The following is a 20,028-nucleotide window of genomic DNA, read 5'->3' as shown; positions in this document are numbered from 1 at the left end:
GAATGATAAAAACATTTGAAATGGCACAAATAAAACAAAATAAAATACCAGATGGTGCGAGGTGCCAAAAGTGAGCAACTGAATCATAAAAACGGAATTAAAAACTCAAATCCGGTGCTAAATCGTCATGAAAAGTGTCACGGAGGGAAGGCAATGCTAAAGAAGTGCGTTTTCAGGGCCGACTTGAAGTGCTAACAGAGGGAGCCAGACGCACATGGAGGGGCAGAGAGTTCCAGAGTTTAAGGGCTGCATAAGAGAAGGCACACTCCCCCCGTGATGTGTACCAAACCTTCGGAACAACAAGCAGCAGATGATCTGCTGACCAAAGGGCACGGGCGGGAACATATGGGGTCAGCAGGTCTGTCAGATAGGATGGGGATGGGCAGTACAAAGCCTTGTAAACATATAACAAGACCTTGAAGTTAATCCTAAATTTGACTGGGAGCCAGTGTAAATCTGCGAGGATGGGTGTGATGTGCATGCGTCTGTCGGTGTTGGTTAAAAATCTGGCTTGTTCTTTGCTAAGCCCACCCCCGACCCATAGAGTCCTATGCAGTCTGAATTGAGCGCTGCTTAGCATTAGCCAATAGCGTCAGACATCCGCTTGCATACAGATATCCCTCACAGAGCGTGGGCAAGCGTTGGAGGACTTACCTACACTGATTCAGAGTTTGCTATATTTCTTATGGACAAAAAAGTCTTACTATATATATCATCGTCATCGTGGTCTTCCTCCGCTTATCCGTGTCTGGGTCGCTAGGGCAGCATCCCAACTAGGGAGCTCCAGACTGTCCTCTCCCCGGCCATCTCCACCAGCTCCTCCGGCAGGACCCCAAGACGTTCCCCGACCAGATTAGAGATGTAACCTCTCCAACGTGTCCTGGGTCGACCCGGGGGCGTACTGCCGGTAGGACATGCCCGAAATACCTCCCCAGGGAGGCGTTCAGGAGGCATCCTGACCAGATGCCCAAACCACCTCAACTGACTCCTTTTGATCCGGAGGAGCAGCGGTTCTACTCCGAGTCCCTCCCGAATGTCCGAGCTCCTCATCCTATCTCTAAGGCTGAGCCCGGCCACCCTACGGAGGAAACTTATTTCGGCCGCTTGTATCCGCGATCTCGTTCTTTCGGTCATTACCCAAAGCTCATGACAATAGGTGAGGATTGGGATGTAGATCAACCGGTAAATCGAGAGCCTGGCTTTCTGGCTCAGCTCCCTCTTCACCACGACAGATCGGCTCAGCGTCCGCATCACTGCAGACGCTGAACCAATCTGCCTGTCGATCTCCCAATCCCTCCTACCCTCACTCGTGAACAAAACCCCGAGATACTTAAACTCCTCCACTTGAGGTACGACCTCTCTCCCGACCCGGAGTTGGCAAGCCACCCTTTTCCGGCCGAGAAACATTGTCTCAGATTTGGAGGTGCTGATCCTCATCCCAGTCGCTTCACACTTGGCCGTGGACCTACCCAGCAAGAGCTGAAGGTCAGAGCTGGATGAAGGTAGGAGGACCACATCATCCGCAAAAAGCAGAGACGAGATTCTCCTGCCACCAAACTCGACACACTCCACACCACGGCTGTGCCTACAAATTCTGTCCATAAAGGTAATGAACAGAACCGGTGACAAAGGGCAGCCCTGGCGGTATCCAACCCTCACTGGGAACAGGTCCGACTTACTACAGGCTATGCGGACCAAACTCACGCTCCTCTGGTAAAGGGACTGAATGGCCCTTAACAGAAAGCCACCCACCCCATACTCCTGGAGCGTCCTCCACAGGGTGCCCCTGGGGACATGGTGATAAGCCTTCTCCAAATCCACAAAACACATGTGGATTGGTTGGGCAAACTCCCATGCCCCCTCCATCACCCTTGCAAGGGTATAGAGCTGGTCCACAGTTCCACGGCCAGGACGAAAACCACATTGCTCCTCCTCAATCTGAGATTCAACTATCGATCGGACCCTCCTCTCTAGTAACTTGGAGTAGACCTTTCCAGGGAGGTTGAGGAGTGTGATCCCCCTATAGTTGGAACACGCCGTCCAGTCACCCTTCTTAAAGATGGGGACCACCACCCCTGTCTGCCACTCCACAGGAACTGCCCCCGATGACCACGCAATTTTGCAGAGACGTGTCAACCACGACAGCCCTACAACATCCATAGCCTTGAGATACCCAGGAAGAATCTCATCCACCCCCGGGGCTCCGCTGCTGTGCAGTTGTTTGACTACCTCAGCAACTTCTGCCCCGAGATTGGACAGTCCATCCCCAGGTCTCCCGGCTCTCGTTCCTCCTCAGATTGCGCATTGGTGGGATTGAGGAGCTCCTCAAAGTATTCCTTCCACCGTCCGACTATAGCCTCAGTTGACGTCAGCAGCTCCCCATCCCCACTGTAAACAATGTGAGCGGGTTGCTGCCTTCCTCTCCTGAGGCGCCGAACAGTTTGCCAGAACCTCTTTGGAGCCGATCGATAGTCTTTCTCCATGGCCTCACCAAACTCCTCCCAGGCCCGAGATTCTGCCTCGGCAACTGCAACTGCTGCACCCCGCTTGGCTATCCGGTACCTGTCCACTGACTCCGGAGACCCACAGAGCAGCCACGCCCTGTAGGCCTCCTTCTTCAGCCTGACGGCTCCCCGAACCTCTGGTGTCCACCAGCGGGTATGGGGGTTGCCACCATGACTGGTACTGGCTACCTTGCGACCACAGCTAGCAACAGCCGCCTCAACAATCACAGAGTGGAACAAGGCCCACTCGGAGTCAATGTCCCCCACTGCTCTCGGGACGCGGTAAAAGCTCTGCTGGAGGTGGGAGTTTAAGACCGTCTTGACAGGTTCTTCTGCCAGGCATTCCCAGCAGACTCTCACTATGTGTTTGGGTCTGCCCGGTCTACGCGGCATCTTCCCCTGCCATCTGATCCAACTCACCACCAGGTGGTGATCAGTTGACAGCTCTGCTCCTCTCTTCACTCAGGTGTCCAAAACATACGGCCGCAGTTCAGATAATATGACTACAAAGTCTATCATCGACCTGCGACCTAGGCTGCCCTGGTACCAAGTGTACCGATGGGCATCCTTATGTTCGAACAAGGTGTTCGTTATGGCCAAGCTGCGGCTTGCACAGAAGTCCAATAACGAAACACCACTCGAGTTCAGATCAGGCGGGTCGTTCCTCCCAATCACACCACTCCAGGTCATGCTGTCATTTTCCACGTGAGCATTGAAGTCCCCCAGCAGGACAATGGAGTCCCCTGATGGAGCACTATCTAGCACTCGTCCCAGGGACTCCAAAAAGGGTGGGTACACACACACACACATACATGTGTGTGTGTTTATATATATATATATATATATATATATATATATATATATATATATATATACACACACACACACACACACACACACACACATACATTTGTGTGTGGGTGGGTGCGTGTGTAGTGTGTGATCAGAACAACGTGAGAATAATAGTTGTAAAACAATGTGTGTAGCTCTGTTGGCCGGCTATAGGTGTGCATTCATGAACAACAGGTGTTCCTTCCAGTTGTAATCACAGAAATAGGGAGGGGCTCAACCAATGGTAGCTTTAGAGATCTGACTGTAAACACGAGGAGAGACTGAGCTACAGGAAAGCAGTTTTCTGGTTCTGCAGACACTACTATTTAACATGCCACAAACCCACGCTGAGTGCTCGAATGGAACCATGGCTCTGATGATTGATTGGGTGAAATCTCGAGTTCCTGAGAGATTCTAAAGCCTAATTTATACATCTCCATCAGCTCCACGAGGAAGACACACATGCACGGACGGAGACGTTTTGCTCTTGGACTTCTCCGTCTCCTGGGGAGTGTTGCAAAGCAATTCCCAGCAAGGACAACAGAGGGCATAGCACTTTTCTGTGGTATCCTGTCGTATGTATTCCAAGCTAGTGCATTTACTATTGTGTTTATAATGTGTTTTTTGTATTTAAGAGACTTTTTTTTACCACGGACAAATTTGTCTCTCATTCTCCTCCACCTCTTCATGTGCCACCTCTAAACCCACGTTTCCCATCATTTCTGTCTACGAATAAAATGCTTGCTTCGCATCTTTTCACTCCTCCAGTCACAGGTGAATAACAGTTCGTATTAACAGAGTTTTTACACGAGGTTTTCTCCAAGCTTTTCCACATCTGCCGCTAGATATCATAGGCTCGCTTTATGTTTTTGAGGGCGCAGAGGCGGCGCTGTAGATGACAGCGGCATCCTGAACAATCACAAGCTTGTGTTCTCCGACTCGTCGAACGGATGTTTAGAAAAGAGAGCTCAACTTCGTCGGTCCTTGCGAGTGCTCTCCAGCAGGCTCGCAAGGATGGATAATGGCGTTGCATCTGAATCTCGACAAAGACGGAGAAGTATGAATTAGGCTTAAGGTACAGTGACATAATTTATGATGAGTGGAAACAGACACAGGCCCTGTAAAGGGTTATGGTACAATACATTTTTTCTATCTCTAGATGGAGTCCTCTGATGAAAAACACATGCTTTAAGGCTTCTCCGTCTGCGTCAGTGCGGAGACACCAGGCCCCCACAATGCAGCTCTGAAATTGAGTCAAACCCGGAAGTGAAATAAATTGCAGTTCCACCCTCATCCGCTGGGGGCTGGTGTCAGAAACGAGCAAATCCTCATTGACTCCCATTTTAAAAATACCAATTTCACAGCAGAAATAAACATGTTAACAGACTGGTACCAAAGCATGTTTTATGTTTAAATGATCAAGTTTACACTCATGACAACTCTGAGGGGGGTGAATTTTTTCTCACTCTTCTGCTTAAGTGTATTAAAAGCCTAAAATTCTGTATAATTAATGACCATCCGACCCAGGTGACCACAGAGCTAGCTCTGTGGAAAGGCCTCAGTAGAGCCTCGGCCTGGCTTGGAAACTGCTCCGGGATTTTGAGTCTCTGTGTTTGTGTATTCTTTTTTGGATATTATTTGTGCAACTGTTGGACAAAATGACTTGCTGTGGCATTAATTGCACTAATAGAGCGTCCAAGGAGTCTCCACTTCATTTTTTTCGGTAAGTAAAATTATATTTATGTATTTTAGGTCACTGACAAGCTGAGCTTAGATTTTAACATGTACTGTTTAACCATGAAATTTAAATGTAATAGGGTAAAACCCAGTGCATTTAACATAATGCTGCACTTTAGAAAATGGGTTGAAATATAACATGTTGGTGGAGCTGGGTTCCGACTATCGGCTTGTGGAGCTATCGGGAGACTGATGTTTTCCACCCTTATCCCCTCCCCGCAGCCCGGTCCATCTCTGTTTGATCGCGGCTTCTGTTAGCTGCACGGGCTGACGGCTGGTTCTTATGGCAAGCCAGAACCACCAAAATACGCCACTTCTCCCCGCAGCTCGGCGCATGTCTGTCTGATCGCGGCTTCTGTCTGCTGCGCGGGCTAACGGCTTGTGGAGCTCTGGGATGGAAACCTTTCCACCCGGTTCTCCCCAGCGGCAGCTCTGTGCATCTCAGATCGCAGTGGCGCTAGTCTGCTGTGCGGCTGCCGGCTTGTGGAGGTCTCCGAGACCTCTGTGGAGGTCTCAGAGACCTCGGTGTTCCACCTGGTTTTACCCAGCGGTCAGCCCGGCGTATCTCTGACTCAGAAGCTCTGGTGTTGTGCACAGTTAACTCCGGTTGTAGCTAGGTTGGTACCTCCATTAGCTTAGCTCCCACTTCCGCATTAGCTTTGGGTTAGCTTGTAGCTAGTTCGACCGGGTGTCGTCAGTTGATCCCAGCCTTACAGCCCCACCCTCAGCTCCACCTCTCTTCCCTTTTATGGAATTGTCTGGGCTTGACGGAACCTGTGACACGCTCAAAATGGCGGTGGTGGCCACCTCCCATTTTAGCAAAAAAAAACTTGTTATTGGAGCCTATGGAAACCCATTGTCCATATATTTATGTCGATGGGAGACACGCAACGCCATTGTCTGTCATTGCGTAGGGCTCCAGCAGGCATGCAAGTACGTATGGAGTCAAGCCCACTTTTTTAAACATCCGTCGAACGAGACGGATTACACAAGCTTGTGATTGGTCAGGACGCCGCTGTTGTTTATGGCGCCGCCATTGCGCCCTCAAAAACATAAAGAGAATCGAAAATAACTAGCGGCAGACACCGAGAAGCTTGAAGAATACCTCGTGAAAAACTCTAAAAACATGAACATTTAATTCCCCCGTGACTGGAGGAGTGAAAAGAAGCGCAGCAAGCATTTTATTTGTGGACGGAAATGACAGGAAACGTGGGTTTAGAGGTGGCGAGCACATACAGAGGTGGAGGAGAATGAGAGACAAATTTGTCTGTTAAAAAGTCTCTTATATACAAAAAATAATGATATAAACACACTATCTTGGACCGGATACATGACAGGATACCACACAATAGTACTACGCCCTCTGTTGTCCTGCCGGGCAATTGCTTTGCAACACTCCAGGAGACGGAGAAGTATGAGAGCAAAACGCTTCCGTCAATCCGTGCATGTCTGTCCCTTGCGGAGCTGACGGAGAAGCATGAACCAGGCTTTAGGCTTAATGCCAAATGCTATAATTTAAGAGTGTTTCAGTCCTTTTATTGAACAGTTCAGCCAAATTTGCTTTTCCAAAACTCTTTTGTTGCATTTTCCAAGAGTGTAATACGTTATGTAGCTATGGAAGTGCTTTCATTTCAGGGGCCTAAATGAATCCTTTTAAGGGTCAGAAGACCACTTGGGAATGTGAAGCCACTGATGTTTTTATTTCAGTCTGATTCAACATCAGTGACACCTCAGCGGTCACTGTAATCTGACAGGATGTGTAGCAACAGCAAAGCTTCAGAGGTCAATTATTCAGAAAATAACTGTCTGATTCCTAAAAAATGAAGAATAAAAAGTGTCACGTTGTCCAAAAATAAGACCACGAGACACGGTAAAAGCAGCTAAAATAGAGATTTTTGTTTAAGGGGGAAAAAGTGGCCTTGGGTTATTTGTTCTCAGAAGGAATTTTTGACCTTCACATTCATTAGCTCACCTCATAAGAATAGCTCATTCCGTTATTTTTAAATATTTCAGGGAATATTTATAATTTCTTTGCATTTATATTCAATTTTTTTTACTTATATTGTTATTTTATTTAATGTTTGTGTTATTCGTGTAAACGTGTTGACTGCTGAAGCGTGTGTGCTACAGTGGTGGCATAGATATCTGATAATCCAGAGTTTTTAAACATAATAAAACATCATTTCTCCTCAGTGGTGGTTAAAACATCAGGAAGACCCAAGCAGGATTGCATTATTGCTAATCAGACACCATGTGGTGAAATAAACAATCAGTTCAATTGTGTTTAGCAGTCATGCAGATTGTTTAAGCCAAATGTTTAGAAACTCTCAATCCACCATTTCAACTCCTGACTGTTACATACCACAGGCAGAGGGGAGTAGTGGATGCAGAATCCCGGCTCTGAGGGGAAATACTCATCCGAGATGAAACGGATAATGATCTGATTCCCTTTGGATTTGTGACTCTCTGTTCCAGGCTGTGACCCACACCATCGGCCCAGGAGTGTCTTCTCAGTTGGATCCTCTATTTCCACAAAGTCATACCTAGTGGAGTCACGCAGAGAGAAACAGAGGAACCCTGTTTAAATAATGAGAATAAATGTCTGGTGATGAGCTGGAACAGATCAGTTGTTGGTTTACTTTACCTCTGCACATTTTCACCTAAAATGCCATCAACTGAATTTCAAAACACATGTCCAGTTTTGCACTTTTTCCACACTCTCTGTTCCATGGAACAAAAATTGTGCAGGGTTCCACACAGGCTATTTGTAGAGAAAATTTATTTAACACATTTTTTGAGCATGTTTTAAAATCCAGAAACATAAACTCCTGCAACTTACATGAGGGAATTGGTAACACATTTTGCTAATACTGTTCCAATTCAGTTTCATCCCATAAGTTATTATGTTAATTGGCAATCTGTGCTGGAAGTATTGGATTACACATGTAAATTAGTAGTAGATATTACAGTAACTAAAGTTATGAAACAATGCCAAACTGCCTCCAAATGATGTGACGGCCCAAATCAAGTTGGATAGTGATGTGAGACAGCTTAATGTCCATAAAGGGTTTCTGTAGCCAGCCAGCAAGCAGTGAGTGATGACCTGACAAAGTGAAGTGGTTAAGCATTTAACATTACATTTTATATTAACTTGGTTTTACGTGCAGCAAACTAATAAACAGTCACAAGGAATGTAAAGTTTCACACCTTCATTCTATGACAGGTACCATAACAGGTGTGGGAAAGCCTGGTTGTTAATCGATGGCTGCTATCCTGCATGTTTTAGTTGTTTCTTTGCTTCAACAGTCCTGATTCAGAGGTTGAATCATGTGCTAATGAGTTCATCAAGCTATGCAGCAGCCTTTTAATCATCTGCTGATTAAATCAAGTGTGTTGAAGCAAGAAAGACAACTAAAACATGCAGGATAGCGGCCCTCGAGGAACCAGGATTCCCCTTCTTCAGATCATGCCCTTCCCTTGCTTGAAAAATTGTTCCAAAATGAAAGTTGAACCCACATCTTTTTTATCTGTGAATTCAATGCCGTTTGGAGAGTCTCAAATAAAAATTTGGGCATCTTACTGTAAAAAAAAAATACCATTAATGTAAAAAAGAAACTCTAAATAAACTATGATCACATCCAGAATCAAACCCGGGTCTTCCGCACGAGAGTCCGCCGTCTAACTAGGTGAGCTAAAGCACCAGTGAAGTCTTTTGCATCTGTAACATTTATATCCTTGATCACAGCTGAAATAACGTTCAAAGAACGGTTCGGAGTGAAAATGGCTATTTTGTTGCTAATCTGCAGGAAATATCGAGAAGAAAGTAGCTAAAGGGTCCTCAGAAATGTAGCTAGGTTCGTCACTAGGCGTTAGGAACAGCGACAAAGTCGCTGAGTTGGCACTACCTCTCTCTCTGCTGCTAAAGCTACTGATAGCAAATGCTACGGGCGATGCCTGAGTGTGAACGCGCATGAAGCAGCCTGCTCGACCCGAGCAGCTCTCTTTCTGTGAGTTTACAGAAAAACAGGCAATCACAGTAAAAATGCCAGGGCTCATTCTACAGGACCAGGGCATTGCAGGAGAATGTATGAAGAAGAAAATTATTATTTCTATACATGTTTTGGCTGTCAAACTTCCATAATGCCCCTTTAAGTTAAGTAAAATATTGAGAGAAAAACTGTATTTTGTGGGATCACTCAAGTGTAAAATGTACATTGAACAGTTGTAGTATTTTAGAATGCTGCAAAACTCCATTTATTCCAGTAATCCAACTTAGACTAAGAGACCATCTAAAGGCTCAGGAACCCTTTGCAGGTGTTTAGGATTCATTAGCTGATTAGAGTGTGACCCTTTGAGTCTAGAACATTGAGCCTTTCACAATGTTCTGATTGTCTGAGAATTTGAATGCAAGATTTTTATCAGCTGTAAGCCATGATCATCACACTTATAACAAATAAAGACTTGAAACATCTGGCTTTGCATGTGACGAGTCTGTCTCATATATTAGTTTTACCTTTCACGTTGAATTCCTGACATAAATGAACGTTTGCATCATATTATACTTTTTTTGTTTCACCTGTACATAGAAGACCACAGGTGAAAGACAGTATAACAATGGTTATTGCCTGTCACTTTGTTATTCCCCATCTAAGGAATGTTTGTTGGGACCTACTTCCACCTATCCACCTACAGGTGTAGCTTGTCAAAGACTGTGCTTCACAATGCACTGGATGTGTTTAATTGAAGTTTTTTTTTTCAGAGATGGGAGGGGGAGAATGTTTGGTTTTACACAAACTCAGCAACAAGTGCACATGACCTAAGTGTGAGCTTGTGAAGCCCAGTAGTGGGCTGCTGACTTGTTCAAGGTGCATCCACACTCTCCCTCAATGACCCCGGAAGAAAGGCACCAACCCCGGCGACCCTATGTGGACTAAGCGGGTTTTAAAAGATGGATGGATAATAATAATAATAATAATAATTATTATTATTATTATTATTATTATCATTATTATTATATTTCAGACCAAACTTTTTGAACATTTCATTCTTTTGCCCAATCTCAGCCCTTCAGTTCAGGAGTTCAGCATTTATTATTTAGGCCTGTGTGAAGGCTGGAATACATTCAGCCTTGTTTCACCAACTCTTCACAGTCTGGAATTAATCACTCTGCCATTTGCCTCAACAAGCACGCTCACCTTTCATTCTCCACTGCCAATTCGGATATTTGGATTTCAAGGACATTATTTACCTTTTTAACTGGCTTGACAGATTCAGTTCAAGCTGGTTTCTCTAAAACAACATGGAAGGATGTGAACACGTTAAAAGCACATTTTCTTTGAAGTTAAATAAAGTGTAAGACTGCGAGTATGAAAAAAGGTACTCACTTCTCAGATTCAGAAATGCAAGTTTGATATATAGGATCAGGGAGCCTTAGTTTTAGCGAAAACCTCACTGACTCAAAGCAATTTTGGAAAAGACTAAAACTAAGAGCTCTTACTGAAGATGTAAAGGAAGGTTTGATCTAAAACTTGCCATTTAGGCAACTCCATGGTATCGACAGATGGCTAATCAATAATGCACAACACCGTGATCATTCCACATCACCATGTGTTCAGAATTACCATGCTCAAGAGAAAATTCTCAAATTAACAAATGCACTGACATAAATACCAGACTTAATGAAAAGATATCAGAAACAGGATGAGACCAGCAGCAGAAGCTTTTAGATTTCCGTCCTACCAGGATAACATTCCTCTAAGCTCACGCTTTAAGGGTAGCTGTGTTTAGTATTCATAAAGCTTTCTCCTTGTACATTATTAATATATCCAATGTCTGCCACAGAGATGACGCAGATTAGCAGAACAAACATTTCTTCAGTCATCTCTTTTCAGACTAAAGACAGAGGGCATAAATGCCTCTCTGAAAACAGCGGTGTCTGGGAGCTGCCAAGCACGACTCTGCTGCCATGCCAACCAGCAGTGAGAGCAATCCCTCTTCAATATGCCTCTCCTCCAGTGGATTTGGTAAGAATGCGTTTCATCTCGCCACAGACAAACAGAATAGCAGATGAGCATCTCCACTATGCAGCTTCTCTCTCATCTTAGCATAGACCTCTTGCTCTGGGCTTGCAACCAGAGCTGAACACATCTCTCAGTGTTGTTTGTTTTTAGCCCCTGTCACTGCTGTGGCTCACTGGATAGGACGTCGCACTCCTGTTTATTTGAATCACATTGTGCAGCGACACAGGGGTAAAAGCTGAGTATCAATAGGGCTGGTTTAGATCTGCTGTCTTCCTTTTGGACACCAGAGGAAAAACAGGGAAAGGAGGTCTGAGAGGAAGTTTTGTGAATACATTTTTAAACACACATGAAAAATAAAGCAGCAGTAAAGGCAGGAGCTTATGGATGTGAGTGTATATGTGCATGTTAGAAAAGGAAAGAGTTTAGGGGGAGAAAAAGAGGGAGGGTGAAAGAAAAGGCACAAAGATAGGCTTGTAATTGCATGCTGCGTTCATCTGCCTGCCAACCTGCCAAGAGTCAGTATCTTGGGATCTAACCAAGACCTGTTGGGCTTCAGTCAGGGGTTGGAAGGCGCTGAGGGGGATTGTGGAGGGGGTGAGGTGAAAATACTTCAATTGGAGCAGTGTGGGTGAGGTCAGACTTTTCGGACCCTGTGAAAGGATGCTGATATCGTCTCTTACGCCTGTCTCTTTGAGGTGTATGACAAGAACGGTCTTGTAGAGATGGAGCAGCGCAAAAGTTGTCAATCTGCACTCTTTCCCACTGTGCACTTTTCCCCCCACGTGGTTTTGACAGCAACGCTCACCTCATTCGTCAACAGGCACTCAACACTCGACAGGTGTACTTATATTTTTGCAGAGGGGGTTCTCAAATTGCCAGAGCTCAAAAAAGTTTTTCTTTTTTTTTTCCTCTTCTTTTTGAATCTTTCAATCAACAGCCAGTAGTGACGAAGTACACCGAATAAAATGTGGAGCACAGGCACAGATCCAACACGGTGGCACATTACAGCACTTTAGACAATTATAGCAGCAACCCTTTTTGTTTTTGTTATGGACCGAGCCTAGAGCCCATATCACACACACCTCATTGAGTTTCCACTAACTGTCAGAGTATTAAGGGCGTATGCATTCATGGCCACATAATATTTCACTCTCCTAATATAGTTGGTGGCATGATAAATGTTAATCTGCTGCAGCAGTGCTCTTAGAGGAAGAAGCAGTTCCATTTATCATCCATTAGGGGGCTCTCCAAGAATTAGAAGTGTGGTTTCCCTCCCCCTGGCCTCCTCCACCGTCCACCCACCCACTGGCCTCCAATATGCCGACTAGTCAGTTGTGATATATTGACATGAAGGTACGGAGCGTAATGCACACAGGGTAAATTGATCGTCTGGGATTAGGATCTTTGTTTAAATCACATGAAAACAAAGCCAAAGCCCAGCAGTAACTGAAAGTCAGCTCCCTGATAAAGCAGATGATATACTGTTCTTGTAGGTGTGTGTGTTTGTGCATTTTCATTCAGAGGGTGTGGCACGTCATCTAGACTATTCTTTAAGCAGCTAAAAATATCGACTACATCTTGTAAAATATGCTGGCCTGAACAGCGTCACCGCGGTGTCCTGGGTGAAACAAATCACTCTGATGCGAGCTTTTCAATATTCACGAGCTGCCATGGCAGGCCAAAGGCAATTTCACAAATGGCCACACTAGGACTTTAAATCTTTAAAGATGGACTACAATCCAGATAGGACACGGTTTTACCTCACACCAGCATGTATCTGTCATGGCGGTGGGGAAAGCCGCTATCTGACAGGAGCTGGCCGGGCAGAAGGAATGGTTAAAGACAGACTTGAACACTGCCAGCTGACAAAAAGATTATCCCGGTGAGATGAACAGACAATGATCACTGATACTCAAACTGGGAATTTTAAATTACAAACCACAACACATTTGGGTCTTATAGGTTTTAACAGGGCAGAAAGAAAGGAAAGTTAAAGAGAATTTTTAACCATACTGAAGTGAGTTTCTTTGTAAAAGTTATAAATAATTTACCCAGTGAAGATAGCTTCCCGAGTCTTTCTGAGAAACAGCTTTTGAGCTTCACTGGACTGATGAGCTATTTCAAGAGTAAAGTAGAACAGGCTTTATAGTCATTGTACAGCAGGGTACAATAAAAAGTCTGGTTACCTAATATTATATTACATAAACAACATTTACAACGATGGATGGAATCCTAAACCAGCTCCATCACCCCACATTGTATTATAGCATTAACTTTTAATTACATGATCATTTAAATTCAATTCTTTGATTATTTATCACACAGCAGCAAAATATAACATCTGATGCAGGCAGAGACCATGTTTTCAGCAGGACATTTTAGCTATTTTTTAAACAAAAATTACCATGTGATGTAACACTCATGGCGTTGTAAAAATAACACATAAATGACATGGATGGAGTTTTAAGAACACAAACTCTGAAAATGGCTTCATACATCCTAGATGGATTTCTGCTTTTATAAGAGCTTCAAATGTTTAAATTTCCCTGTGGAGCATGCAAACATTTAACACATGATTTCTCTGTCAACTTATAACAATCTGGTTATTTTGGTAGAACATTTTTGAAATCCTGTTGGAGTAAACCACTGAATGCACTTTGAACAGTTAATTTTTATGACTTTGGGTGATATCTATGCTTGTTCAGAATTTCATGACTGTATGTTGATTCAGTCTTTGTCCAACGTGTCTTACTTTTTGGTCCAAATGAGGTGACTTACTTGCATATTCCATCTTCAGGGTCCTCCAGACCAAACCTCTCATCAAATGTAAGCTGAATTCTCATGTTGCTGGCTGCCACCAGTCTCCAGACTAACACAGTATTCCGTGGATAAGTGTGTGGGAAGTCTGGACTGTGGACCATTCCTTCTCCAGACACTGTTAAGACTTTTTCCTGAGCTGAATCTTGCACTCCTGAAACAGAAAACACAATGCTGATTAAACCAGGCTGTGCAATAGTTTTATTGCTGGACTAAAACAGATCTCTGTTATCCACATGTTTTATCTGACTGGCGATAGCTTGAGCTGGTTAAGACAATAGGGGATGGCCATATCAATCGTAAAACAACATCTATGAAATACTGACCAATGTAAGGCTTCACCAAATATTGTGCTATGTTTCCAGTCTTTTATTTTGTAAAACATGCAGCTTTGACTCAGATGTGAAATCAATGTGCTTTTTTATCCTCACTAAAATCTGGACACGGTCAAAGAAGCTCAAATGTGTAAATAAACCGACTCAGATAAGCATGTTAGGAATGACCACAAAAGCAAATGTTCTCAATGAAGCTAAGAAAATGACATTGTGTGTTGTTGTGACAGTAAATCAAAAACAGAGTACATTAAAAGTATGGATCTTATGGGTATCACCAAGCATCTCCCATAAACCCATCAAAGCCTGCATGGGCTGGGAACCAGTAGCTGGGGGGGGGGGGGGGGGGGGGGGTTAATTACAGAGGAGTAACTTGTCAGTCAGTTTCTTGCAGGGCTCTGGGAGACCCTATAACCTTCAGATAAACAATTGCCAGGATGCTTCCACCTGAGCCTCACACAGTGACAACGACCTGCAGCAATGCCGAGTGGAAGACAACTGTTCGGTCATCTGCTTTAAGATGCCCCAGGGCATCAGAGCCTTTATGTATTGTTGCACAATGAGTTTTCATCTTCTCACGGTGCCAGTGTGAGCTTCCTCCCTCAGCCCAGAGACAGGCATGGTACAATAATTAGAGACTATAAATTAGTTGTGAATATAATTGTTTATGGTTATCTGTCTGTTCTGAATCAGGTTTGATGATGGATTGACGATCAATACGCTGTCTTTTAGCCATTTTGGATAAATGTTCTAAAGCGTTTCAAACAAACAATTGGGCTTGATTAATGAATAAATAGATTCATAACAACTAGGTTTAAAATGAGTGTCATTAACATGTCACGTTTCATTCAGAGTTATGATTGACACTTTGGTAGACTGGGTGGAACCCCTTCAATTTCCAGGTTTAATGAACGCAATGGGGTTTTGTCCCATCGGCGGGATGCGGGCATGCTAAGGGGTTAAGGTAAATAGCTGTTTTTTTATCTATTTATTTTAGCCAACCTTGTTTTACAAATTTAACACCAGAGGCGCCACCATACCGTCACTATAGAACGGCCTTGATCAGTCAGACTGCTGTGTAGCGTCATGAATGCCATCTAATTTGTGACAAAGGTCACATTTTCCCAGCTGGGTCAAGCTGGGTCGACTGTAACTTTGCCCCACAGATTAAACAAGCAAGGAGCCATAATGTCTGCTGAAAATCATCTTTATCTGCTGCTGTTCTGTCCCAGAATGAAGGACACTTCAAGATCACAATAATAATTTTAAATAATAATTTTAATAAACTCTTGACTTTATTACTGTTATTACAATCATCATTAATAATCTCTTGGTTCAGTATAAATGTATTTTAATTACTGAAATGACTTATTATGCTTAATGATTATTGTTGATAATCGGTTATGTGTGTTCAGCAAACCAGAAGGTCATCTTGCACGTAACCAGCCTCATTCAGAAGGAATATCCAGGGTAAAGGGTAAAGTTATCACATGTCTTTACACCATGACAAAGCTTTCTGATGCTGAGAGTGGGCGTGTTCTGAGGGTTTTTGTTAAAACCAAAAATCCCGCAGCTGTAAGCCAGTTCTTGAACCATAACAGGAGAAAAGGGACGACCGCCCAATTCTCTACTTCTTCAGAGTTATTGATTTTGAGACGCAAATAGTTCCACCAGTCGAGTGACCCACGGAGATCTCAGGACCGATTTGGTCGCACTAAGGTCCTTCTACCAACTTCATGCCTGGAGGACATCATCTCCACCTGACATCTCTGATCCAGAAGAGGGTCTCCTGATCTGGGTGAGGTAGACACTCCTGACAGATTGTGTTTGATGCTGTTCTTCCTAAGAAATGACTCAGTTAGCTGCAAAACATCATTTACAACCTAGAACGCGCTTCTCTCTCTGAAAGAAACATTCTGATATTCATTCATGCATCCAAAAACTCGTATTTTCATTTTAGCTTTCATTCAGTCACAGGTTTGCCTTCAAAACAAGTTTAACATCAAATTGTCTGTTCAAAAATTCTCATTTCTAAATTGTCATTTCAAATTGTCATTTTTTTAAAAGTGTTAGTAATAAATTCTTAACTTTAAAAACTTGACTCTCTTCTTGAAATTAAACACAGAATGGTGTGTATTTCTGGTTATTGAAAAAGCAAAGATTCCTTTAACTTCTGATTAAATAAATAAACTTTTGCTCTAAATTTAATTATCTTAAATTAAACATTAATCTTTGGATTAAAATTAGACCAAGCTCGTTGGCATATGAACTTCTTTCGAATATATAATATCCTAGATATGATAGAAGCTCCATTGTTAACTCGTTTGGATCTTTTCTCAGAATCTAACAAAGCTGATAGCAAACAGTGTTGATTCTAGTATGTAGTTAAACACGCTACATAATTGGTCGAGCCATTGCCAGTCTTTTTCAGATCAAAACACACTATTTCTGTGCTTTATTTTTTATTTTTGTGTTTTTTTTTATATATTTTACTAAAAACGGGAGTTGTGTCACCTTAATTTTCTTCCTCCGGAAACTTCCGGGAGGGAAGCTTTTTACTGTAACACCGACTCCGGCATAAACATCCGGCAGTTCGTTGACACAGCGTTTACTCAGCGATTAATCCACGAGCCTGTGGGACTGTTTAAAGACATCCTAATTGCTAAAGTAAATGAATGTGTTGTTTGCTTGTGTGTTTGAACGTTTATTCACCATCTAGGTTGACACGTAGTGTCTCCTGAGAGAGAATTCATTCCCTCTCTTCACGCTAGCAAAAAGCTAGTAGCTAATCAGCCGACATGGCTAAGAATAGCACCCCGTTTTCCGAAACATAGCTTAACCGGACTTAGCTTAAGCATTCGGGAACACTCAGACTTAGTCTGACAGAGTGGTTGTGAGCAATCTCGTCACTCCGCTCCTGCGCGCACCTGTTTAGTTTAAAACGAACAAGGAGTTACGTCTTTAAGCAAGATAAGCAAAAGAAGCTTCCACGGCTGACCACCGCGGAAAACAGCTAAACCAGCGTAAGACGACGACAACCAGTGCACGGTACGCCGCCGCTGAAGTGCGCATTTAAAGGTTAATAAAGGCACCTCGTAAGTTTATCACTTCTGATAATTTTTAATTTATTAGGTAAATAATATTTCAACCAAAAATAACACTCAAACGGACTGTCTCAGAAATGTAACTTTCCATGTTATCAGTTATTTATTTATTTTTATTTTTTGCCTCTGTGCCATTTTCTCTCCTTATTTATGTTTCAGTTATGAAAGCAGAACAAATAACACAATTACAAAGAAGAGAAAAAAATTCAGACACTTCAGATGCTTCTATCTATCCAGCCATCCATTCTCTTCCGCTTATCCGGAGTTGGGTCACGGGGGGCAACAGCCTAAATCAAAACGCCCAGACTGCCCTCTCCTCAGCCACTTCGGCCAGCTCCTCAGGGGGAACCCCAAGGCTTTTCCCTGGCCAGGCAAGATGCATAATCCCTCCAAAGTGTCCTAGGTCTCCCATTGGGTCTCCTCCCAGTTGGACATGGCTGGAAAACCTCACCAGTGAGGCATCTAGGAGGCATCCCAATCAGATGCTCAAGCCACCTCAACTGGCTCGTCTCGGTGTGGAGGAGCAGCAGGTAATGATAATCTACTAATTGGCCAATTCTGCCATTTGAGTCCAACACAGGGAAGTTAGCCTGGACGAAGCTGGGATTGAACCTGCAACCTTCTGATTTCTGAGCAACCCTCTCTACCCCCTGACCTGCTGCTGCCACATCATCACAATCACTAAATATTATAATAACTCTAATAGGGAGCCTAAGTCACGCTCATCTACTTCCGGACCATGGGTCCCCGAAAGAACAAAAAAACAAATGCAAGTCAATGGGGAAAAAAACACTATTTTCTCATTCCACATGTTATGTGGAATTGATTTCACATATGATGTCAGTGAATAAAAAAAAAACATTTTGATACCAATAATGTGTTTATTTTCAAATGGGGGAAACGCTATTTTAGGTTTTGTGTGAAATAAGTCTAAGACTACAAATGCGCTTCACGAAAGTGACATCATCGAAACAGACACTGAGAAATACAGAGGGAAAATGGCTGTAAGTTCAGCAAACTTCAAATCCATCCTTCAGGAGGTAAGAACCACCATAAATCTAGCCATGCGGTAAGATGACGTTAAGCTAGGGAAGAAGCGATTGTGTGATGACGTCACATATGTGACGTGCCGATGTCTTGTTTGTAGTCGTGCTAATTACGAACTTTCAAAAGGTGATAAATCTCAAAGTATGTGACAGGCATGGTTGAAACACCCATCATTAGTTTTCATTTATATTGCAGTACAACATATGTTTGATCCAGGGCGTAAGGCAAAGCAGATAAGAAAATAGCTCTTTTAGTCCCGTTGACTTGAATTCATTTTTTCGTTCTTTCGGGGACCCGTGAGCCGACTGGAAGAAGAGGAAACTTAGGCTCCCTATTCATTATTTAGAGAATTTGTGTCATGTATGTTAAATTTTTTTTTTAAAACTACATTTTTAGAATCCAATGATAAGGTTTTGGACTAGAATCCACACTGAATTGAAATGAACTACAAAGGCATTCAGCAAACATGCCTGTTTTGGCCCGCTTTAGTGGGCTGTGTCTGGGGTAGTATTGGCTGGGAAAACCCACACTCACCCCAGAGTTAACACACAAGGATCTTAAGATAAATGGGGCCAGTATGTCTTTTCCCTCGTGGTCCTTTTTGGGATTTAGTTAAGAGCAACCTACAAATATATCTGCCCAAATCCATCCCACGCTGAGCCCTTGTGGGGGGGACCAGTATTTGCACTCATTTGTTAACTGCGTTTATTTTTGTGGGCACCCCACAGTAGTATCTGCCCCAAAAACTACCCACAGTGGCCCAATAGTTGTGAGCCAATATAGGGAATCCAGCAATATGCCAAGTCTAAATCTTTGTGGCCACTCTGTAACGTTATGTGCAAAAACTACCCACATGAATCACACCAATGTATCAAACTGGGTGAACCCCAGTATTCCTCAAATGGGCTGACACTCATGGGGCCGCTGTGGGTCATTTTTGAGTAGATCTTACTGTGGGGTACCCGCAGAAATCCCAAAGAAGGATTCAATTGGGTGGACCCCTAGATTCCTCACATGGGCTGAGACTAATGGGGCCACTGTGGGTAATTTTTGAGTAGATCCCACTGTGGGGTGCCCACATGAAGCGCACTGAGGGATTGAACTGGGTAGACCCCTGGATTTCCCATGTGGACTGACACTCACAGGGCCACTGTGGGTAGTTTTTGGGCAGATCCCACTGTGGGGGTGCCCATAGAAATAATCAAAGTTAATGCACAAGTGCAAACACCCATTGGGCGGGTCCAGGGCACCCCACAAGGGTTCAGCATGGGATGGATTTGGGTAGATTCATCTGTGGGTTGCCCTTAACTAAACTTAAAAGGGGCCCATGTGGAAAACATTTTTGGACACCATTCCTGCAACCATAAACAAGATCCTTGTGGGTGAACGCCGGGGTAAGTGGGGGTTTGTCCTGCTCACACTAGCCCAGACACAGCCCATGATGGGCCCAAACTGGTATGTTTGCTGGGTAGAAACAGACAATTCAGTAAATTGAGAGCTTGCCTTCTATTTTCTCACCACAGATGGGTTCAATGCACATATCTCTGCAGACACAGCACCAAACCACCAAAACATATCCCTTCAACACCTTGGTTGCACCTAGAATTCCTGTCCATTCTGCCTTAGCGGAATCCAA

General features: G+C 43.6%; 1 protein-coding gene across 3 annotated transcripts in view; it reads right to left on the bottom strand.

Moving 5' to 3' along the window:
• pdgfc (platelet derived growth factor c) overlaps positions 1-20,028 on the bottom strand; it is a 91,437-nt gene that overhangs the window by 11,514 nt on the left and 59,895 nt on the right. For all 3 annotated transcript variants that reach the window (XM_054739291.2, XM_015950812.3, XM_015950820.3), the window contains 2 exons: positions 13,871-14,063; positions 7,435-7,615 (listed from right to left, as the gene is read on the bottom strand). In XM_054739291.2, coding sequence (XP_054595266.1) covers positions 7,435-7,615; positions 13,871-14,013 — 324 coding nt within the window. In that variant the 5' untranslated portion in view covers positions 14,014-14,063. The remainder of the gene's footprint in view (positions 1-7,434; positions 7,616-13,870; positions 14,064-20,028) is intronic.

This window comes from Nothobranchius furzeri, chromosome 1 (genome assembly GCF_043380555.1).
Source record: "Nothobranchius furzeri strain GRZ-AD chromosome 1, NfurGRZ-RIMD1, whole genome shotgun sequence".
Classification (NCBI taxonomy): domain Eukaryota; kingdom Metazoa; phylum Chordata; class Actinopteri; order Cyprinodontiformes; family Nothobranchiidae; genus Nothobranchius; species Nothobranchius furzeri.
This window is presented reverse-complemented; position numbering and strand designations above follow the sequence as displayed.